This window comes from Fistularia commersonii, chromosome 2 (genome assembly GCF_037954325.1).
Source record: "Fistularia commersonii isolate RoL2024-O1a breed Wild chromosome 2, RoL_Fcom_v1.0, whole genome shotgun sequence".
Taxonomy (NCBI): domain Eukaryota; kingdom Metazoa; phylum Chordata; class Actinopteri; order Syngnathiformes; family Fistulariidae; genus Fistularia; species Fistularia commersonii.
Window position 1 is genome coordinate 23,048,455 of NC_141285.1, and position 18,845 is coordinate 23,067,299.

Sequence of the window (18,845 nt, forward strand, 5' to 3'; positions counted from 1 at the left end):
ACACTTGCTCGAGGGTAAATGAAGACCATCAAATGTCTTGTGGTGAAGACTTTTCAGCTGAAGACCATAATTCATAATGAAGATTATAAGTAATATAAAGTAGTGAGAGATCGGGGCATGTTCTCCCTGTCTCGGCATGGGGAACAAACTCATCAACCCCAGCGATTAAAGATAATAAATGTATTAATTAATTTTTATTTCTATTTGTTCCTAATAATTTTCTGATCTGTTGTATTTTACGGTCAGAGCTGGAGGCAGAGCTGGAGGTCGCAGAGATGAAGATGTTGAAGTTCTCTTTGGGGACTCAGGAATGAGTCCATCAGATGGATGGCACATGTTAGATGATTTGGAGAAGCCAGACTGAGATGGTTGTGTCATGAACAGAGGAAGGATGCTTGAATTGGAGCTGTCAGCCAGGAGGTCAGGAGGAAGACCGAGGAGAAGATTTATGGACGTAGTGATATAGGGTTAGATGGAAAAGGTTGCTTTGCTGTGGCGAACCCCTGAAGGGAAAAGCCCAAAGGAAAACAAGAATGCAGTATAATAAAATAAAATGAAAATAATTGAAATTATAACACATCAAATCAAACGTGATAAATTAAAATAAAATAGAATAAAATTAAAATTAACTGAATTGAATTAAATAGGGAAAAGCCCAAAGGAAAAGAAGTTGTCATTCACAGTATAAATCGAAATCAGCTGCGGGAACATTCTTTTTCCAATGTTATTCATACTTACGCATTCTCCTAATTGCAAAGATTTTTAAACTTTATTTACTATTTATTTATTCTATCATTTAAAAATAATGACGGGACTGTATATCTAAAACCGAGCGTGCTTGCGTCACTTCCGGTCAGATGACCCCGATCATGTGACGCGCGCTCAGCTGGGTACCGCAACCCCACGGCCAGACGCTATCTTTCCTCTTCTTCTTCTTCTTCTTCTTCTTCTTCTTCTTCTTCTTCTTCTTCTTCTTCTTCTTCCTCTTCCTATTATTGTTATTCTGTCATGCTATAAACCCGCGCCGCTCACCGAGGGACACCATGGAGCGGTCCGACACGGAGGGAGACGAACAGGAGAAGCCGCTGCTCCAGCAGGGAAATATTGACAGAATCCAGAAAGGTACGATGCAAGTAACCGCGGTTGTGTTTTCAATTAAGCTAACTCAGCTAGCAGCTAGCTAGACTCCCGTTACTTACTGTAGCGATCCTGCTAACCCCCAAAGATAAGATAAAATTTGTCATATTATTAAGTGACTGAAGCTTTTTAATTCACTTTTGGGACGGCTCTTTTATGTGTTGTCTGGTGAGTCAACTTTACTCCGGAAGTCTTGCATCGACGGATTTAATATGGTTAATGACAACAGCTGAAATTAACCGGATATCTGGAGAGCCAGAGAAGAAGAAGGAGTATTTGTAAACTAGTCGGGAGATAAAACAAATACATGCAATGTTTGTTCAGTGTCTTGATCCGAATATCCCAAATGGATAGATGAGTCATCAAGTTGTTCTACTGGTAAAGCCAGTTAAAGGCAAGCGGGAAGGTGTGTAATAGAAATCATTTTTAGAAACCATTGCAAGCAGTGCAACTAGGAGCTAACCACAAAAAACAGCTACTACTTAAAGTTGAAAAGAAAAGAACTTTGACATTGTGTGTCTGGGCTACAAATGTCATTTATATATATATTAAACCTTTTTCTCCTGCAAGAACAAAAGAATTTCAAGACTTCTTTCAAGTTGTCTCTCAGGAACCGGTTTAGACAAGGTGCAAAAAAATGATCACTGTGTTCATGTTCTCCTGACATGACTCTTGCTGACCATCTTTTCCCGGTATCAGTGGGAGAAACATCCTGAGACTGCAGCTGATACGGAAAGCGCTGCTGTCAGGCGTTCCTCGCTGCCAGTCGGGAGTGTCACAATTGATTTATTTATCGAGATGATACAACCTTTTTTGAAAGCTTTGTGTTTCAGGCTTCACAATTCATCAGCCTTATTTCTACAGCTTCACAATCTCAGAGAACATGACGGTGTTTTTCCCCTTTAATGTACTGTTTACATTTGAGATGTTACAGGCTTTTCTAATAGGTTTTCCAGGTCCTTTATCTATTTATTGATTTTCCTTTTGCTCAGTAGACTCTATACAATGTTGTAGAACTGAAAAACCACCATGTCCATGATAAGGATTCATTTGTTTAATGGCTACTAAAAGGGGAATAAACAGTTGTTTACATTTTTGTCACGGCTTGCTTAAATCCCCCATCCGTCTCAGTCTCTTCTGGAGAGATTTATAATGGTCATTGATTTGTTTGTCATTGTGTACTGAAGCTCTACTGTGCAATTTGTTCAGCAGCAACATTTTTAGATCGTAAAGATAGCAGCTAAATTCCTCCCCCCCTCATCATGTGTCATACACCTCGATGTTATCTCTCTCTCTCTCTCTCTCTCTCTCTTTCACACTGCAGCCCCAGCGTGCTTCTCCGCCCGTTATGGCCTGGCGCTGCTTTCCTCCTATGGCTTTTTTGTGGTGTACTCCCTGCGGGTCAACCTCAGTGTGGCCATGGTGGACATGCTGAACACCACCCGCTCGTCGGGCACCAACCACAGCGGCTCGGCGTGCCCGGCTCACGCCAGCCCCCCGCGGCCCAAACATAACCACACAGTGAGCGCGATAGATTTGTTTCATTCTTGGATTAAAATGCATCCAGATATAAAAAGAGGGAAATCCTTTTTTTCCCCTATATATCATTGAATTCTTCTACCTTCATTTTGGGTTTTTACTCGTCATAACAACGTGGCCCCCTCCTCCTCCAGGCCAGTGTGTACGACTGGGACTCTGAAACTCAAGGCTGGATCCTGGGCTCCTTCTTTTACGGCTACATCCTGACTCAGATCCCCGGCGGTTACCTGGCCGGGAGATACGGACCCAAGTGGCTGATGGGCTTCGGCATCCTGGGCACCGTCGTCTTCACGCTGCTCACCCCGGTTGCCGCCGACCTCGGCGCGAATTACCTCATCGCTGTCAGGGTGCTGGAGGGGATCGGAGAGGTGGGAACTCAGTGAAGCTGACTTAGTCCCTAAGTATTCTTCACACCTGAAAAAACTTGCACTTTACTGGTCCAAATGTAGCACTTCGGAGCACACACAGCCAGACCAGCCGCTGACAGTGGATCGCTGTGTAATATGCAGTTTTTATGTGTATTTCTGTACATGTAGTCCAGCTCTTTGCGTGTGCCTATAGGGGGTCACGTTTCCTGCCATGTACACCATGTGGGCGGCATGGGCGCCGCCGCTGGAGAGGAGCCGTCTGCTCACCATCTCCTACATTGGTAAGACACACTGTATGCATAATTAGTGTCAGCTAATAAAAGATAAAACAGTCCGGCTGTGAATGCAGAAACAACAGACTGTCTGCATCTTTGACACATTAACCCGTCTGAAGTACAATCTGTGAAAGTCTGACTGAATATCTTGCTTTTATCTTTCACACTGTCTGTTTATGAGTTTCCATGACATTCTCATAATGGCTGAAAATAAATCCATTGTCTGTGTATGTCATGTGCGTGCGTGTCTGTGTGTCTGTGCGTGTGTGTGTGAGTGAGTGAGAATCTTCAACCATTACCAAGGAGTGGAATCTGATGTCTTTTCCCTTCTGCTCCAGGAGCCCAGCTGGGGACGGTGGTCACCCTCCCTCTGTCCGGGGAAATCTGCTTCTACCTGGACTGGACCTACGTCTTCTATATATTCGGTAAGAAAAAAAAGACATGTTGAAGGAAAACATGAATAACTGCTTATATCAGCTCGAGTGTGTGGCTTCATCTCACGCCATGCTGTGGTTCTTGTGATACACATTGTCCGTTTCCTTGGTAACTTCATCTGGGGAAAGCAGAAGAAACCTTTTGCTTCTTTATTTTGGGTATTTTCTCCCCTTTGCAGCCTCACTGAGTCTTCTATACTGTACAACTGCTTGAACTAACATTGCCGTGAGTATTTAGCCAAACGTAAATGTTTAGTTATGTTTTTATTTATGTTTATAGAGTTTAAATGCAGTGTAAACACACACCCAGTGCATCTGTATGTGTGTGTTAATATACCGGTTTATCGTCATGAATGCTTTTTCTTCAGTTTATTGACAGGCCGATATTTAAGATTAAGTGAAGACAATTCTTTATCTAATTGAAACCTTTGATCACTATTTCTATCACGCCATTTCTGTGTGTGTGTGTGTTGAGTGACAGCCCGGTAGCCTCATCGCATTCCTCTAATCTCCAGTAACTGATCACATTGACCAGTTAAAGATCCTTCCCCTGTTTCTGACACCCGTCCCCCTGCAGCTCCTCTGGGTTTGTCTTATAGTCTGATTCATGTTCCTCTTTGCTTTGTGCCGGCGATGAGTCGGCAGCTCGAACGGAAAGCCCTCAAAGGCAGAAGCCGTGTGCAAATGCTCCGCCGGGCTCCCTTCTTGTTTGTGTGTTTAGCAGCGCTCAGCTAATTTACCGTCATGTTTTTACTGCTGGTCAGAGTCTGAGGCAGAAACTCACCATAAAATGCACCGTCTTACGAAAACAACCACAGAGGCCCATCAGCTATAATGCACATTTGGCAGGCTTTTCTAGTCTTTGACCAGACGGAGGACTGAAGACAGATAAAGGTCAGCCGTCAGTGTTGATCTGTAGCCTGAAATAAAAACAGGCGATGCTCCTGGGTGACCAGCCTTTCCATCTGGTCTGCCAAAGGCCTTGCATCTCCAGCCCAGGGGTTAAAGTGGGTGTGTGCGTTCTGCTGTGTCCGCAGGCGCCGTGGGCCTGGTGTGGTTCGTCCTGTGGGCCTCCCTCGTGTTCGACAGTCCCAACTCTCACCCACGGATCTCCGAGCGAGAGAGACGCTATATCACCAACTCGCTTAAAAACGAGGTAACGACTGAACTCGCAGTCTGAGCTGGAAGTCACCGAGAATCGTTGCCGTGTAGCACCGCGGAACAGGAATGGGTCTGTGGAGGTTCTCAGTCATCCAGGTCATGTTTAATCATCGACTGATCTTCTCCTCGTGGCAACAGGACTTGTTCTTTCCTGGAAGACGTTCACCTTACGGCCTTCTCCGGTTGCCACCAGATGATAATTTTGGCAAAAACTGCTAGAAGTGGTTTAAATGACATCTAGTGGTCAGGCCTCAGATTGCACCCCTCACTCCCCTAATAAGAATAAGAACAACTTTATTTATCCCGATCGAAATTGTTGTGTCAGAGTTTCAAGTAAACATAACAATAATAAATAATAGTAGGAAATTGTATAAACAGTATAAAAAAGGGGTGAGAATAAGAAAAACAAATAAAACTATAAAGTGTCTTAAGGTCTTAAGTACAAAGATTTTTTGAGATTCCCTGCGGCTGAAGGGAGTAGAATTCAAGTCTGATAGCCTCAGGTAGTTTCAAAAGGTGTTTAATTTTAAATCACTTTCTTAAAGGATTTAGAATAAGATTTGAGTTCCCGCAAAAAGACTGCAAAAGCTGCTGCATTTCTTCTTTATATGGTGATTTTATCAGACCGAATAACTGAAACCCCTATTACATATCAGCTCTGTTATGTTGTGACTTAGTTGTTTAATTTAGGTGCGCCTGAAACATTTCAGCACTGGTTCATGTGCAAAAAGGTAATCTAGGTATTCAAAGTTATACCATTGTACAATCAGAGGCTTTACGCCTCTTCATCAGCCCGAAGAGGACGATAGCAGCGCAAACGGATGTGTCGTATCCCCATTCACCCCTCTCTCCATCACATGGTGGAGGTGATGATGGAGGTGAACGGGAAGGTCTTCCTCTGTCCTCAGCTGTCCAGCTCGGCGGGGGACATCCCCTGGCGGTCCATCGTGACGTCCAGGCCGCTTTTGGCCATCGTCGTGGCTCACTTCTCCTACAACTGGACCTTCTACACGCTTCTGACCCTGCTGCCCACCTACATGAACGACGTGCTGGGCTTCAGCATACAGCAGGTGAGCTGGGAACCGGCGGTGTTTTCCCCCCATTTCTTGACGATTTCCAGCTCAACCCTGTTTCTCTCTCCCTGACGTGCTTCCCCGTCCTCCCACCGCAGAACGGCATGCTGTCCGCTCTACCGTACGTGGGCTGCGCCGTCATGGCCGTCCTGAGCGGCCAGGTCGCCGACTATCTGAGGGAGACCTGCTTCTACCCGACCGTCACCGTCAGGAAGTCCTTCTCCATCGTGGGTGAGGAACGCCTCCGTCGCGTGACACGGCGCACGTCACGCCGCAGGTGCTCAGCAAGGTTGTGTTGTCGCACAGGGATGATCGGGCCCGCTGTGTTTCTGGTGGCGGCAGGTTACACGGGCTGTAACTACACCCTGGCGGTCATCTTCCTCACCCTCTCTTCCTCTCTGGGCGGGGTGTCGGCCTCGGGCTTCAACATCAATCACCTCGACATCGCGCCTTCGTAAGACTCCACCCGTTCCCTTTGTAAAAATGTATTCCAGTACAAAGTGCGACAATTTTAGTTTTTAGAAAAGCACAGTCTTATCGTCTTGTGACCTGAAATGGCAGTTGTGTAACCCTTTCTAGGACAGTCAAATATTTCTTCTCCTGGGGCCACGTTGATTCACGCTGAGAGCGGCGTACACAGAGTATTTTTAATCCTGCCGAGGAAATTAAAGCACTTATTTGCAAAAAAAAACCAAAAAAAAAAACATGTAACGAGACACTCCCCTTCGTTATCCATTACTGCCACAAAGACAACCACGCTGGCAGTTAGGCATCTGAAAAATAAAAATTCATGTTGATCTAAAAATACCAATTGCCTTAATGTTGCGTCAGTTCTAAATCTGAAGTTTACCACCGTTTCAAATTGTAACAGAGAAATGATTCCACGGACTAAATACATCTCAATCTCCGATTGAATTACATTACATTACATTTGGCAGACGCTTTTATCCAAAGCGACTTACAATAGAGGACATAGGGACTGCAAATAACACTTGCAAATACAAGATGCACAGGAATTAACAAATCAGTCTGCTCTAATCTGAAGCACGGACATGCGGTGCCGCCCCTCTCTCCCCGTACTTCACCTGGACTGTCCTTAAACCTGCAGGTACGCCGGCATCCTGCTGGGCATCACCAACACCTTCGCCACCATCCCCGGTATGGTGGGGCCCGTCATCGCCAGGGACCTGACCAAACAGGTGAGGGAGACCGCAAGGGCCGCCGGTCGGCCTTTCGGAGGGCAAAGCAGAGGGCGATTAGTTTAAAGAAACAAACAAACCCACGTGAACCGGCAGCAGCCCAGGCTGGGGGACGTGCACGAGGATGTGGAACCCCTGCTGCCCGGCTGTTTGACGCAAGAAACAAGCGCTCGTTTGTCCTTTTTTTTTTTTTTTTTGAGAACTGGTGCAGGAGTCACTGGGAAGAAGGATTCATTTTGAATGGCTCCTAAACACACTTTCAATTTGAGAAATAATCCCCTCTCAGAATCAGAGAGAAAATATGTTTCATTTTATTATTAATTCTGTAATAAATTATAAGGAATTGCGCATTATAGGGCTGAAAAAAATGAGTACAAATTTGCCTAGAAATAAGGAAGACTTATTTAAACGAAACTGGGAAATTACCCCAAATAACATTCAATTACCAGAAAGGGAGGAAAAAAAATACTGTAAAAATTAAAACGCTCAAAATTTGACATTTTAGATGAGGCTTTCTTAAGTCAATACAATTATATAGTAAATACTAGCTTTGAATTAAATTCAAGCTTTAAATTAAATTAAGCTGAACGCGTCTAACTAAATATACCTAACGTATGTTAGTGTTTTGGGGAGATCTTGATCAGATCCCAATTTAGTTTTAATACTCGTGGTTCTTTCATGAGACCTTAGAATGTTTTCTCTGAGCAACGTCCAAACATTGAATGTTCAAACCTTCAAGCTGTTGCGCAATATTTTTTCCCTGAATTCCCTGCAAACCACAACCCGGTTAGTTTTTTCCAGCTCCGGTTTCCTCCGCTCAACCCGACTGATTCTGCCTCCTGTCCCGCAGAACACCATAGAGGAGTGGCAAGTGGTCTTCTATATCGCCGCCGCTATCGATCTGTTCGGCGCCACCTTCTACACCGTGTTTGGCCGGGGGGCCGTGCAACCCTGGGCCGTGCACGCGCCCTCCTCTCACGGGGACTGAGATCGGAGGGAACCAAGTCGGAATCGCCCGCGTGGACAAATCTCAAACACCTGGTTATTTTAGCTGGACCGGCAGCGCAGACATTCCCAGTAGATGTAGCAGCGAGTGACTCCCACCCGGAGGGTGTTCTGTTCTGGAGTTTCAGGATGCAAAAGGAACCAGAACCCATCCTGTGACGGATCCACAACAGCCCGCTTCGTCTCAGCAAAGGCTTTGTGACGTCAACGGGGTTCCGATTTACATCTACCGCCTGGAAAAATACATTTCTGCCACGTCCTGGAAAAGTATTTAGACATTCCCGATAGCAGGGGGCATCTCATTGTAGCTGTGATGTTCCCGCTGGTGTTTAAATGTTAGTTTTAGATAACGTCAAGACAATTGTTTGTTTGAAAAAGGAAACCGTTTAATTGTCAATTTGAAAAAAACTTTATTTCATCTTTTACTATTTCGTGGTAATGTGCTCGTGGTCATAATGGAGGAGATTCTTCTTCCAGGGAGCACCGCCAACACAGGGTGTCCATTTTGATGCACGCATTCACACTTCGCTGTATTAATACCATCGTTCTTCCACAAACAGCGAGGTCAAAAAAAAAAAAAATCCATCTCATGTTGTGTATATAGATTAGATGCTGCATTTTTTGTCGTTCAGCTTGAAGAGCACTTCTGCTTGAAAAACACTATCTGGAGAAGAGATGCTGCAGCAGTAGAAGGGTTCCTAGCTAACCAGAGCGGCAGCAGCCTTCCCTTCACTCGACTGAGGCCAAGAAAAAGCAAAAATATTTCCACGCTACTTTTAATCCCATAGATGAACACCCTTCACACTACAGGAGGAGTCTCCGTTTGTAAGGTTCAGGACAGTAGATGAATGAATGCACACTAAACTTGGCCGAATCTCCAGAACAGATCAAGAGTCGAGTCTCCCAGGGAGGGATTTTAATGTTCCGTGCCCGGAGGTCTCACACGGAGACCTCGCTGACTCTTGCCACACACAAATACTTTTAAATGCTTTGGAGAAGTTCCTCGGAAACAGGCCGTAACTTTGCACTTGCTCGTTTCTTCTCAGGTGACGGGATTGAAAAAGGGGATATTTAATGCCGCAGGGAATATGAGCTTGAATCCGCACAAAGGGAAATGAAAGTGTATGTGACCTCTGTCTTTTGGGGAGCGGCTGCCAATCTGCAGCCACATCTGCTCCGTCTTTCGTACAAGGAGCGCCGCCATTGCACTTCATGATGAAGTGCACGTGCCTTGACCCTGCAGATTATACAGTCTGTGCCATTTTCTTTCCATATCTGTTTTATGCCTTAATACACAGCAAAGGGATCTTTGTGTTGTTGTGTCTCTAGTTAGATCTAATTGTGTTCAACTGCAATGTCTTAAAAGTAAATCCAAGGTTTATAATGGAAGGACGTAGTTGGTGTTTTCTTTGTGCAACTGCATCATTACGGACTTTTGCAGACGATGAATAAATATGGCGTTGAAGGATATATAAGCTTCAAATGAGTGACCGGCGGACGAGGCGCCCGGGACAAATTTCTAATCCCCCGTTAAGCGTCTGGGCGCCGGGTGACGTCCCCGCCCGCCGCCCGCGGCGGACAAACGCAGCTCTCGTCCCCGTCAAAATCACACGATGTGTCCTCTGCGCGATTTGACACGCCAAAAAAATAACGAAATAAACAAAAATCTAACAATTTGAAGAACAACGTCATCACCGGACCGGCATAAACTTGACGCCGCACCAGCTTCGCTACACTGATTCAATTATCGGACGCGACACGTTTTTCAACTGCAGCCCGGAGCCTGTCCGATAACGGATGCCTGCCCGTGGGGTGCCGTCTCCTCGGTAACCTACTCCCTCCCCACCCCGTCCCTACTTGTGATGCTGCACACAACGGGAGCGCGCAATTACGCAACAACCCCACCACCGCCTCCACTACCACCGCCTCCACCCCCGCCACCCTCCGGTCCTGCGCCGTACAACTGGATCCGCGTCTGTCTCCAGCCTCTCCGCCGCTACAGCCGAGCCGGACACCGTCGCCCAGGTACGGCAACATCCACGCTAGCATACATGCTATAGGTGTTCGGTTAATTTGCAATGCTAAACATTAGCATCGGGATGAATCAGCGTTTTTCTTTTTAATTTATGGAGGGGTTTGTTTTTATTATTATTTTCGCTCACCCACCTTCTCCGCCCGCCGCTCCCGCTCCTCCCTCCTCCGGGGAATATTGTTGTGATGCTGGCGGGGAAGGAAAAGAGGGAGAACCGAACCGGGCGACGGTAACCGGGCGGTTGACGACGGAACATGGCGGAGGAGTGACATCTTTATCGAACCCCGCGGACGTCGGGTCCGGCCGCTCCATTCTCGCTCTTTCTGTGCTTCTTTACCCTAATAAACACAACTTTATGTACACAAATATACATCTACACATACTTTTAACGCGTTAGCCGCATTTCCGTCGCCCTGCGCGCGTAAAAGCGCATTGCGGCAGGTGTTGCGACGTTCCAAAAAAAAGAAAAAAATTATAATAATAAATTAAAAAACAGGCGGAGGTGGTCGAAGAACGCCCGTGGATGCGGTGTGTCCTGCCGCCGGGGAGGCACCTGCACAGGTTAGAGCCGTTATGGGAGGAGGGGGGGGTTGCCGCAGGTAGGGCCAACAACAACAATAACAATGATGTCTTTTCCGTTACATGCTGGGAAAAAAATGTTCGTGGTGTTTTAGAAAATGAACAGATTAAATTTAAGGATGACCAGATCGGGGTGTTTGACGCGGAGGTAAGGGCTCCGTGCGCCGCAGTGTCCGCCGAATAATGGCTGCTTCGCCGGCAGGAGGAACGGGACCTGACAAAATGGTGGATCCGGCCCGGTGTCGGTGCTGCGACTCTTTATTTAAATTTTATTTTCGATTATTTAATTTTATTTTTAGAGCTGGAAAACTTCATTGTTGTTGTTATAATTATTATCGTCACAATTCAGTGTCTCCTTATCATTTTCCCCTAATTGCGCATGATAATTGTTAGCTATTTTTTGTTGCTAACGTCTTTTTAATTTTCTCTCATCGACTTTCTTAAAAATGTATAAAAACTCTTTTTTCTTATTTTATGTCATGAACCCATGAATTTTCCTCCTTTTTAATTATAACACAATTATAACACAAGATTTGAGGAAATGTCACAGTAATTTAAATGTCATGCAAATTACTATTAAAATATAAAATGCACAATGTATGGGGGGTGGTTGTAACTTAATCCACATTTTTATTGATTTTTGTAAAAAAATAAATAAATTCTTAGCTTTTGTGCAGACATTTGCCTTCCCTTTTTTTGGATAATTTCTTGCTCATTTTATGGTAAATTGTTACTCATTTTATTTCAATTTTCACTCATTTTGGTGGTCATTTCCAAATAGAAATATTAGGTTTAGGAGGAGACAGGAGGCAGAGATGAAGATTTGGAGGTGAAGAGGATGGATCAGCATATCTTAGATGTTCTGGAGATGGTTTGGACACGGACAGATGAGAGTTGTTGAAGATCTGGGTGGGACAAAGAGTGAAAGAGGCCGGGAAGTTAAATGGAGATGATCAGGAGTTGCAGCCTCTGGAGAAGACTGTTAAAATCATTGTGTATCTTGTTCGCTCTCCAGAAGAAACGAGCGAACTCCAGGATCCGAGTCCCACCTCAGTCTGGTTGCCATTGTTTTGTCGCTCACACAAATCCTCCCCACAGGACTAACTGACCGTTTGCCCGCCTTCACCAGCTCCACGCCGCTCTCCTGACTTCTGCTAACCTCAGTCGTCATGGGGAAGGAGAAGCTCCACATCAACATCGTGGTGATCGGCCACGTGGACTCCGGAAAGTCCACCACCACCGGCCACCTCATCTACAAGTGCGGCGGCATCGACAAGAGGACCATCGAGAAGTTTGAGAAGGAAGCCGCAGAGGTGAGCCGTGGGTTTTCTTGCTGCTCGGTAGGAGTGTGACAACGCAAACCGATCATCTCCGCCAACTCATGGTCTCTGTGGCTATCTTCTCAGATGGGGAAGGGGTCCTTCAAGTACGCCTGGGTTCTGGACAAGCTGAAGGCCGAGCGGGAGCGCGGCATCACCATCGACATTTCATTGTGGAAGTTCGAAACCAGCAAGTACTACGTGACCATCATCGACGCCCCGGGTCACAGGGACTTCATCAAGAACATGATCACCGGGACGTCCCAGGTGGGTAACCGGGCGAGCTTCACCCTGGACCATGCGATCGCATATAGAGGAAAATGATTATAATTATCTGGGCTTTTTTTTTTTTTTTTTCCAATCAAAACAAAAATAAATGCATGGTTCAGGGAAATTGAACCTTCTTGCATCAAGGTGGGAATGCTAACCCCTGCACCATTATGCAGCTAGACCAGACCTGGGCATTTTATAGCCCGGGGGCCACATCCGGACAGTTTTGCTTTTGTATCAAACCCGCCAAACTATTTTCCATGAATATTTTAATAAGTATTTTCAGTCACTTTTGACTTTAGAAATTCCTTATTATTTCCTTTTGATTAATTTTGTATGGATGATTAAATCCCAAACAATGTCGGTACATTTATATGATCATTAATGATTTTAGAGATAAAATAAAATGCCATAAAATGTAAATATTTAAATTGCAATTTTCATTTTGTTCAATTTACATGATACCTAGTTGGTATAATATAATAATTAAAAAAGAAACAGAACCCGCCAGTCAAAATAGTTGCCCACCCAAGGGCTAGACTGAGAATGTTTGCTCATAGTTGATACCATCTTAGCTAGTATTTACTATATATCTTTATTTGGTTTCAGAGGCTTTGTCTAAAATGTCAGATTTTGAAAATTTTATTTTTGGATTAAGTTTTCCCAGTAAATGGATGTTATTTGGGGTCATTTCTCCCACCTTGCTATAATTCTGTCACACTTGTTAGTCTACTCTTATAACTAAAATTTCAGTTATTTTCATCTATATTTTAGACAATTAATGAAATTACGTCTAAAAAAAGTGATTTGTCTATGATTCTGAGAGGGGATTATTTATAGCAATGTTATTTCAATTGTAGCTCACTTCTATGCAATTTCTCATTTATTTTTTTAGGTATTTATTATCGATGTTTTTGTCACTTGTTTTTTTTGAATCATGTTTCACATATTTAGTGATTTGAGTAGCTACCAAAGTTCTTACTTTCAGTTGATTTGATCCCGTTTGTCTTAAGCTTTAATAATAATTCATAATAATTTAATAATAAATGTACGCATTTTCTTGATCAGCAACTAGTATTTTCTCACTCATTCATGTTAATCCTGATTTCCTACAATTAATTTAATTTAATAGGTAAATTCTAAAAAAAAAAAAAAAAATTCAAGTCATACTTTTCCTGTCTTTAAGTAATGGACATGTTCTTGCAATTTTTTGGGTAATTTCTCCCGTTTACTGAAGTCTTTGAAAAAACTAAATAAAAATGTAACCAGATGAATTAAAATGAAAAATAAATGCTACACAGAAGCGCTGATAAGATAACAGAAATTACCGGTACCTTCTGTTTGCCAGTTCTCTTAAGATAGTGTTTCCTTTTATCAAGTTTCTGATTTTTCTAATATGCATGCAATTTCAAAGTATTGAACATGACCTCAAAACGCCTGTTCTACTGAGTGTTGACATTTTTTGCCTCCATTCATTTTGTCGTGGTTATCCGCCGCTTCGTCAGGCTGATTGTGCCGTTCTGATCGTGGCGGCGGGCGTGGGAGAGTTCGAGGCCGGCATTTCCAAGAACGGACAGACTCGTGAACATGCCCTGCTGGCCTACACCCTGGGGGTGAAGCAGCTCATCGTGGGCATCAACAAGATGGACTCCACCGAACCCAACTACAGCCAGAAACGCTACGAGGAGATCGTGAAGGAAGTGAGCACCTACATCAAGAAGATCGGCTACAACCCGGACACGGTCGCCTTCGTGCCCATTTCAGGCTGGAACGGAGACAACATGCTGGAGGCCAGTCCAAATGTAAGCAGACAATGCTCTCGTGGTTCTGAGGGTGGTTTTTAAAAGAAGTTATTTAATATGTCCAGGACTGTCTCAGAAAATTAAGATTATTGTGATAAAGTTCTTTATCCCCTGTAATGCAATTCAAAAAACAAAAATGTCATACATTCTGGATTCATTACAAATCAACTGAAATATTGCAAGTCTTTTTTTTTTAATTTCAATATTGCTGATTATAGCTTACATCTTAAGAAAACTCAAAAATCCTATCTCAAAATATTAGAATATCATGAAAAAGTAATTTTTGATTTTTTAATTGCACTACAGAAGATAAAGAACTTTATCTCAATATTCTAATTTTCTGACAGTCCTGTATGTGTTAAGTCCAGAAAACAGCACATAACAAGTCATTTTCTGCATTTGTGATATTGTATTTGAATACTTTTTAATGATAAATCTAATTGATTTTTTACTCGATTTGGTTTCTTCTGAAATATGTATGACACCATTCTCTAATACAGAAGAGAAGGCTGGAAGATGCTTATTTAGGGATGTATAAATACCAGACAAAGTTTGTTTTTTTCCTGTTTGTAATCACTGCTCTTGTACTAGAAAGCAGTGAACTGGTACAGCATGCTCATAACCTTTTAACTAACCAATATTTGTAAAACGTGTTTATGGTTACGTAGGTGATGAAAGTATTATGAATATATTGTAATTTCCAGACTATAAGCCACTACCTTTTTCACACTGCGGCTTAGATGATGCTGCAAATTTAGTTTTTTTTTGGGGGGGGGGGCTAACAAGCTTTATGCTGTAGCGTCATCACATTGGACTGATAAAATTACAGTGAAATTCCATCACTGAAAAAGACAACTTTAATGGTGTTAGTGTGCAGGACAAAGACCAAGGTAGAGATCGGCTGGAGTAGGACAAAGCGGGGATAGAAAATGGATGGGTGGATGGACTTTTCCTTGTGTTATTTATTATCTTTTTCATCAACCGTGTTAAAGGCACTGTTCAGAAAAAAAGCATTTCCAGTACATATTTGTGGATGCAAAAAAAAATGTCTAAATATCACGTGCTCCAACATGGACACCTGCAGTTAATTGACAAGTGTGGACTATACATGCACACATATATTTGTTTATTTTTAGCCGGTGCGGCTTATATTCAGGTGCGCCCAATAATCCGGAAATTACGTTACCTATAAATATAAATGTAGTTTTAAAATTTTTTATGGACCTATATAATCAAAATGTTCAATCGGGTGCCTTTACTTAATCTGGTGTTTTGACTCTGGTAGATGACCTGGTTTAAGGGGTGGAAGATCAACAGGAAGGACGGGAACGCGTCAGGAACGACCCTGCTGGAGGCTCTCGACGCCATCCAACCTCCAACTCGTCCCACAGACAAGCCTCTCCGTCTCCCATTGCAGGACGTCTACAAGATTGGAGGCATGTAGAACCCCGAGTGGGGCACTGATCGGGGAAAAGGGGCCTGTATCTCCCCGCATATTATACATTCACAAATATCCATCAAATAATTTGAGGTATAAACTCTCCCATTGGTTTTTGGAAAAGTCGTCTATTGAGATTATTTTGCTGAAATGTCTTCAACCCCCACTGAGAAAACCCAAATGGAAAATGCAAATTTGCAGATTTAGTTTACGTCAAACCACAAGCAGAGCTTGAACTTAAAGGAACAACAAGGATAGTAAAGTCTGACTTAACCTAGCTAAAATAAGTAACATCTTTGGTCAGAACTAAAATTAACACTTGTTTTGTCTGGCCTGCTGTGTGAAACTATTTTCAAGAGTTATTCATTATTGATACCAATCTTTTATTTTGTCTTTTTTATCGTGCATCCGCCACTCGCAAACAGGTTTTTTTGAACACTTCTCTTTCAGTGACGTGAATGACATCACTTACTGAAGGCTTTGATACGACCAGTAATAAAGTACTTTTCTGGTGAGAAGGACATTTTCACATTGATGTTGGTTGGATGTTCTCCTCAGGCATTGGAACGGTGCCCGTAGGCCGTGTCGAGACGGGCATCCTGAAGCCTGGCATGGTGGTGACCTTTGCCCCCGTCAACGTGACCACCGAGGTCAAATCTGTGGAGATGCACCATGAGGCTCTGTCAGAGGCCCTGCCCGGTGACAACGTGGGCTTCAACGTTAAAAACGTGTCCGTCAAGGACATTCGCCGTGGAAACGTGGCCGGGGACAGCAAGAACGACCCGCCTCAGGAGGCCGCCAACTTCACCGCTCAGGTGGGGGATTTATTCATAGATATTATCAGCGTGATGTCACACGTGAAACCCTGATCTATTCTCAGAATCAAGCATCAAGGCTGTTTTTTTTTTTTTTTTTCTAATCTTATTTTTATCCCGCCTATGGCTGACGTTGATTTATGCCGAAGTCACGCAGAAGACCGTTTTAGTTGAAAGCCCCTTTTTCTGTGATCACTTCAAATGTCGTATGTATTTGAACATTTTCATTTGGATCATTTACAGGTGATCATCCTGAACCACCCCGGTCAGATCAGTGCCGGCTACGCTCCCGTGCTCGACTGCCACACCGCTCACATCGCCTGCAAGTTTGCCGAGCTCAAGGAGAAGATTGACCGTCGCTCCGGCAAGAAGCTGGAGGACAATCCAAAAACCCTGAAGTCTGGCGACGCTGCCATTGTGGACATGATCCCCGGCAAGCCCATGTGTGTGGAGAGCTTCTCCGAGTACCCGCCCCTGGGTAGGTCCCACTGATTGAAACGAGAGAAAGGCGCTAAAAATGGCAAACGCTAAAAATATAAATCCGTGCTTTCAGGTCGTTTTGCCGTGCGCGACATGCGCCAGACAGTGGCCGTCGGCGTGATCAAGGGGGTGGAGAAGAAAGCCTCCACCACTGGGAAAATCACCAAGTCTGCCCAGAAGGCCCAGAGGGCCAAATGAATGTTGTGCTACTCTGCCGACCACCGGGTCTCCCAGGGCAGGACGTCAGTCATCCAACTCCATCCGACAACTGGCTGCTTCAACTTAATAATCAAAGACTGGTTAATCATCACAATGCATCGCAAATCCATTCGAAGGAAAGAAAATTAGATCTATAGTCTTGGAGTCGTTGCTCCTACTGACCATTACATACAACGTAACAACACAGATAGTTTCAAGCGTGCACTGTTGAGTCGATTCATGCCCAACTGTGATATTCAACAATGACAGTTATGGGAATTTATCACATTAGCTCTCGAGTGCAGGTTCTGGTATCTTAATATTGTATATGTTGTCTTGCTTTTAGTGTTTGTTTGCAACTACATGCTATTCTGTAGGAGCGTCGGACAAGAAGTCATAACTATGTTCTTCTGAATCGTAGGTAAGTAGAACTTAGTGATTTGTTGTGTTTTAAGCTTTAAAAAAGAAAAAAAAGGTTTCAAACGAATTCTCCAATTCGTTTTCTCTCCGTGGCCCCATGGAGGCCACCTGGTTCTTAAAGCACTTTGATTGGCATTTTGCTTACTTTGCACTTGTACTGGAGACGTTTAAATTGTCATAAGCTATTGCACCTTACTGTTCTAGATGGCTCAAGCCTCTTTGCAACATTAAACATGTTTCAGTCTAGGTGCGTGATCTGTGGATCTTCTCAGTCCCTTTCTACGGGTGGAAAACAAACCCTCCAAAGTCGGTTGTGGCCCCCCGCTGTCCATCCGTCGTAATTGCATCCCAGCAGTTAGAAAGGTTGTCCACAAGGTGTAGGTGTTGTTTTACAGTGTAAGATTAGTTCTCAGTCAATCAGGTCAGGACCTGTCATCACGTCGAATCATGGCAACTGGACTTTGTTTGATTTCTTAAAAAGACATAAAGAGAGGGTTCTTCATTTCTGACAGACTGGGGAGTTTCTAGGATATATCTTTAAGGGTAGGGGATTGGACACTGGCCTAAGTTGAATGGGATTCATGATGCTAATGTGTGTGTCGTTGGGCGGAAATTGGGTTGAATGGGGTTAAAAGGTTGAATTGTGCGTCGTCATGTTAATACTTCTGTCACGGCGAAACAAAAACAGTAAATCGGGTAACTCATCGGAGTTGGTGTATGATTCGGGTGTCGTAAGTTTAACCTTGGGACTGCAGGTAAAAAAAAAAAACTGTTAGTTGGCCCAAGTTGTGCCTCAAATCAGGTGAACAACGGTACCATGCTCTGTTTAAATCCCAACACAGGTGAGCTAATCAAATCGCTAATTACACACATTAACGCAACAACCACTTTCAACACAACTGCTTTCCAATGACACAAATTAACAGAAGGAACTCCATCTATCTTTGACCACCTGCTAGAACTGAGAAACCCTCTAAAATGGCTTCAACGTCTTTTGAGAAAATAAACAGTCCAGTTGCCACCATGTTAAGATTTGACACGGATAAAAACGCTTCTAAATAATCTTTATGGCTGAGCAATGGATCAGTATATTTTTCTGATATTCATGCTATATTGTATCGTGGATTTTTTTTAACTGCATATCCAAACATGGATCATTGTCTGCTAACGCTATTGGTCGTTTCCTGATGCTGACCATAGTTTGCTATTTGCTTTCATTTAGCTTTACCAAAAACCGTGCAATTGCATTCTGTCACCTCTGTGAAGTAAAAGTAAATACAAATGAGAGAAATAGAATGTAA

At 43.7% G+C, this 18,845-nt stretch overlaps 2 protein-coding genes across 4 annotated transcripts; both read left to right on the plus strand.

The window, feature by feature from the left end:
- Positions 1 to 869: 869 nt before the first annotated feature.
- On the plus strand, positions 870 to 9,577 carry slc17a5 (solute carrier family 17 member 5). 2 transcript variants are annotated; one of them, XM_086173752.1, is made up of 11 exons: positions 870 to 1,122; positions 2,462 to 2,658; positions 2,811 to 3,044; positions 3,238 to 3,325; positions 3,658 to 3,744; positions 4,791 to 4,909; positions 5,823 to 5,984; positions 6,086 to 6,218; positions 6,294 to 6,441; positions 7,096 to 7,186; positions 8,037 to 9,577. In XM_086173752.1, exons 1-11 carry the CDS (start codon positions 1,044 to 1,046, stop codon positions 8,172 to 8,174), a joined length of 1,476 nt encoding a protein of 491 aa, XP_086029878.1. In that variant the 5' UTR covers positions 870 to 1,043; the 3' UTR covers positions 8,175 to 9,577. The 2 variants fall into 2 exon arrangements, with proteins under 2 accessions (XP_086029878.1, XP_086029886.1); XM_086173760.1 differs by having other exon boundaries at positions 887 to 1,122; positions 6,330 to 6,441.
- Positions 9,578 to 10,059: 482 nt separating this feature from the next.
- Positions 10,060 to 17,790, plus strand: eef1a1a (eukaryotic translation elongation factor 1 alpha 1a). 2 transcript variants are annotated; one of them, XM_086173772.1, is made up of 8 exons: positions 10,060 to 10,216; positions 11,932 to 12,115; positions 12,209 to 12,388; positions 13,897 to 14,193; positions 15,479 to 15,629; positions 16,190 to 16,446; positions 16,690 to 16,924; positions 17,000 to 17,790. In XM_086173772.1, exons 2-8 carry the CDS (start codon positions 11,972 to 11,974, stop codon positions 17,122 to 17,124), a joined length of 1,389 nt encoding a protein of 462 aa, XP_086029898.1. In that variant the 5' UTR covers positions 10,060 to 10,216; positions 11,932 to 11,971; the 3' UTR covers positions 17,125 to 17,790. The 2 variants fall into 2 exon arrangements, with proteins under 2 accessions (XP_086029898.1, XP_086029905.1); XM_086173779.1 differs by having other exon boundaries at positions 10,082 to 10,216; positions 11,901 to 12,115.
- The last annotated feature ends 1,055 nt before the right edge of the window (positions 17,791 to 18,845 follow it).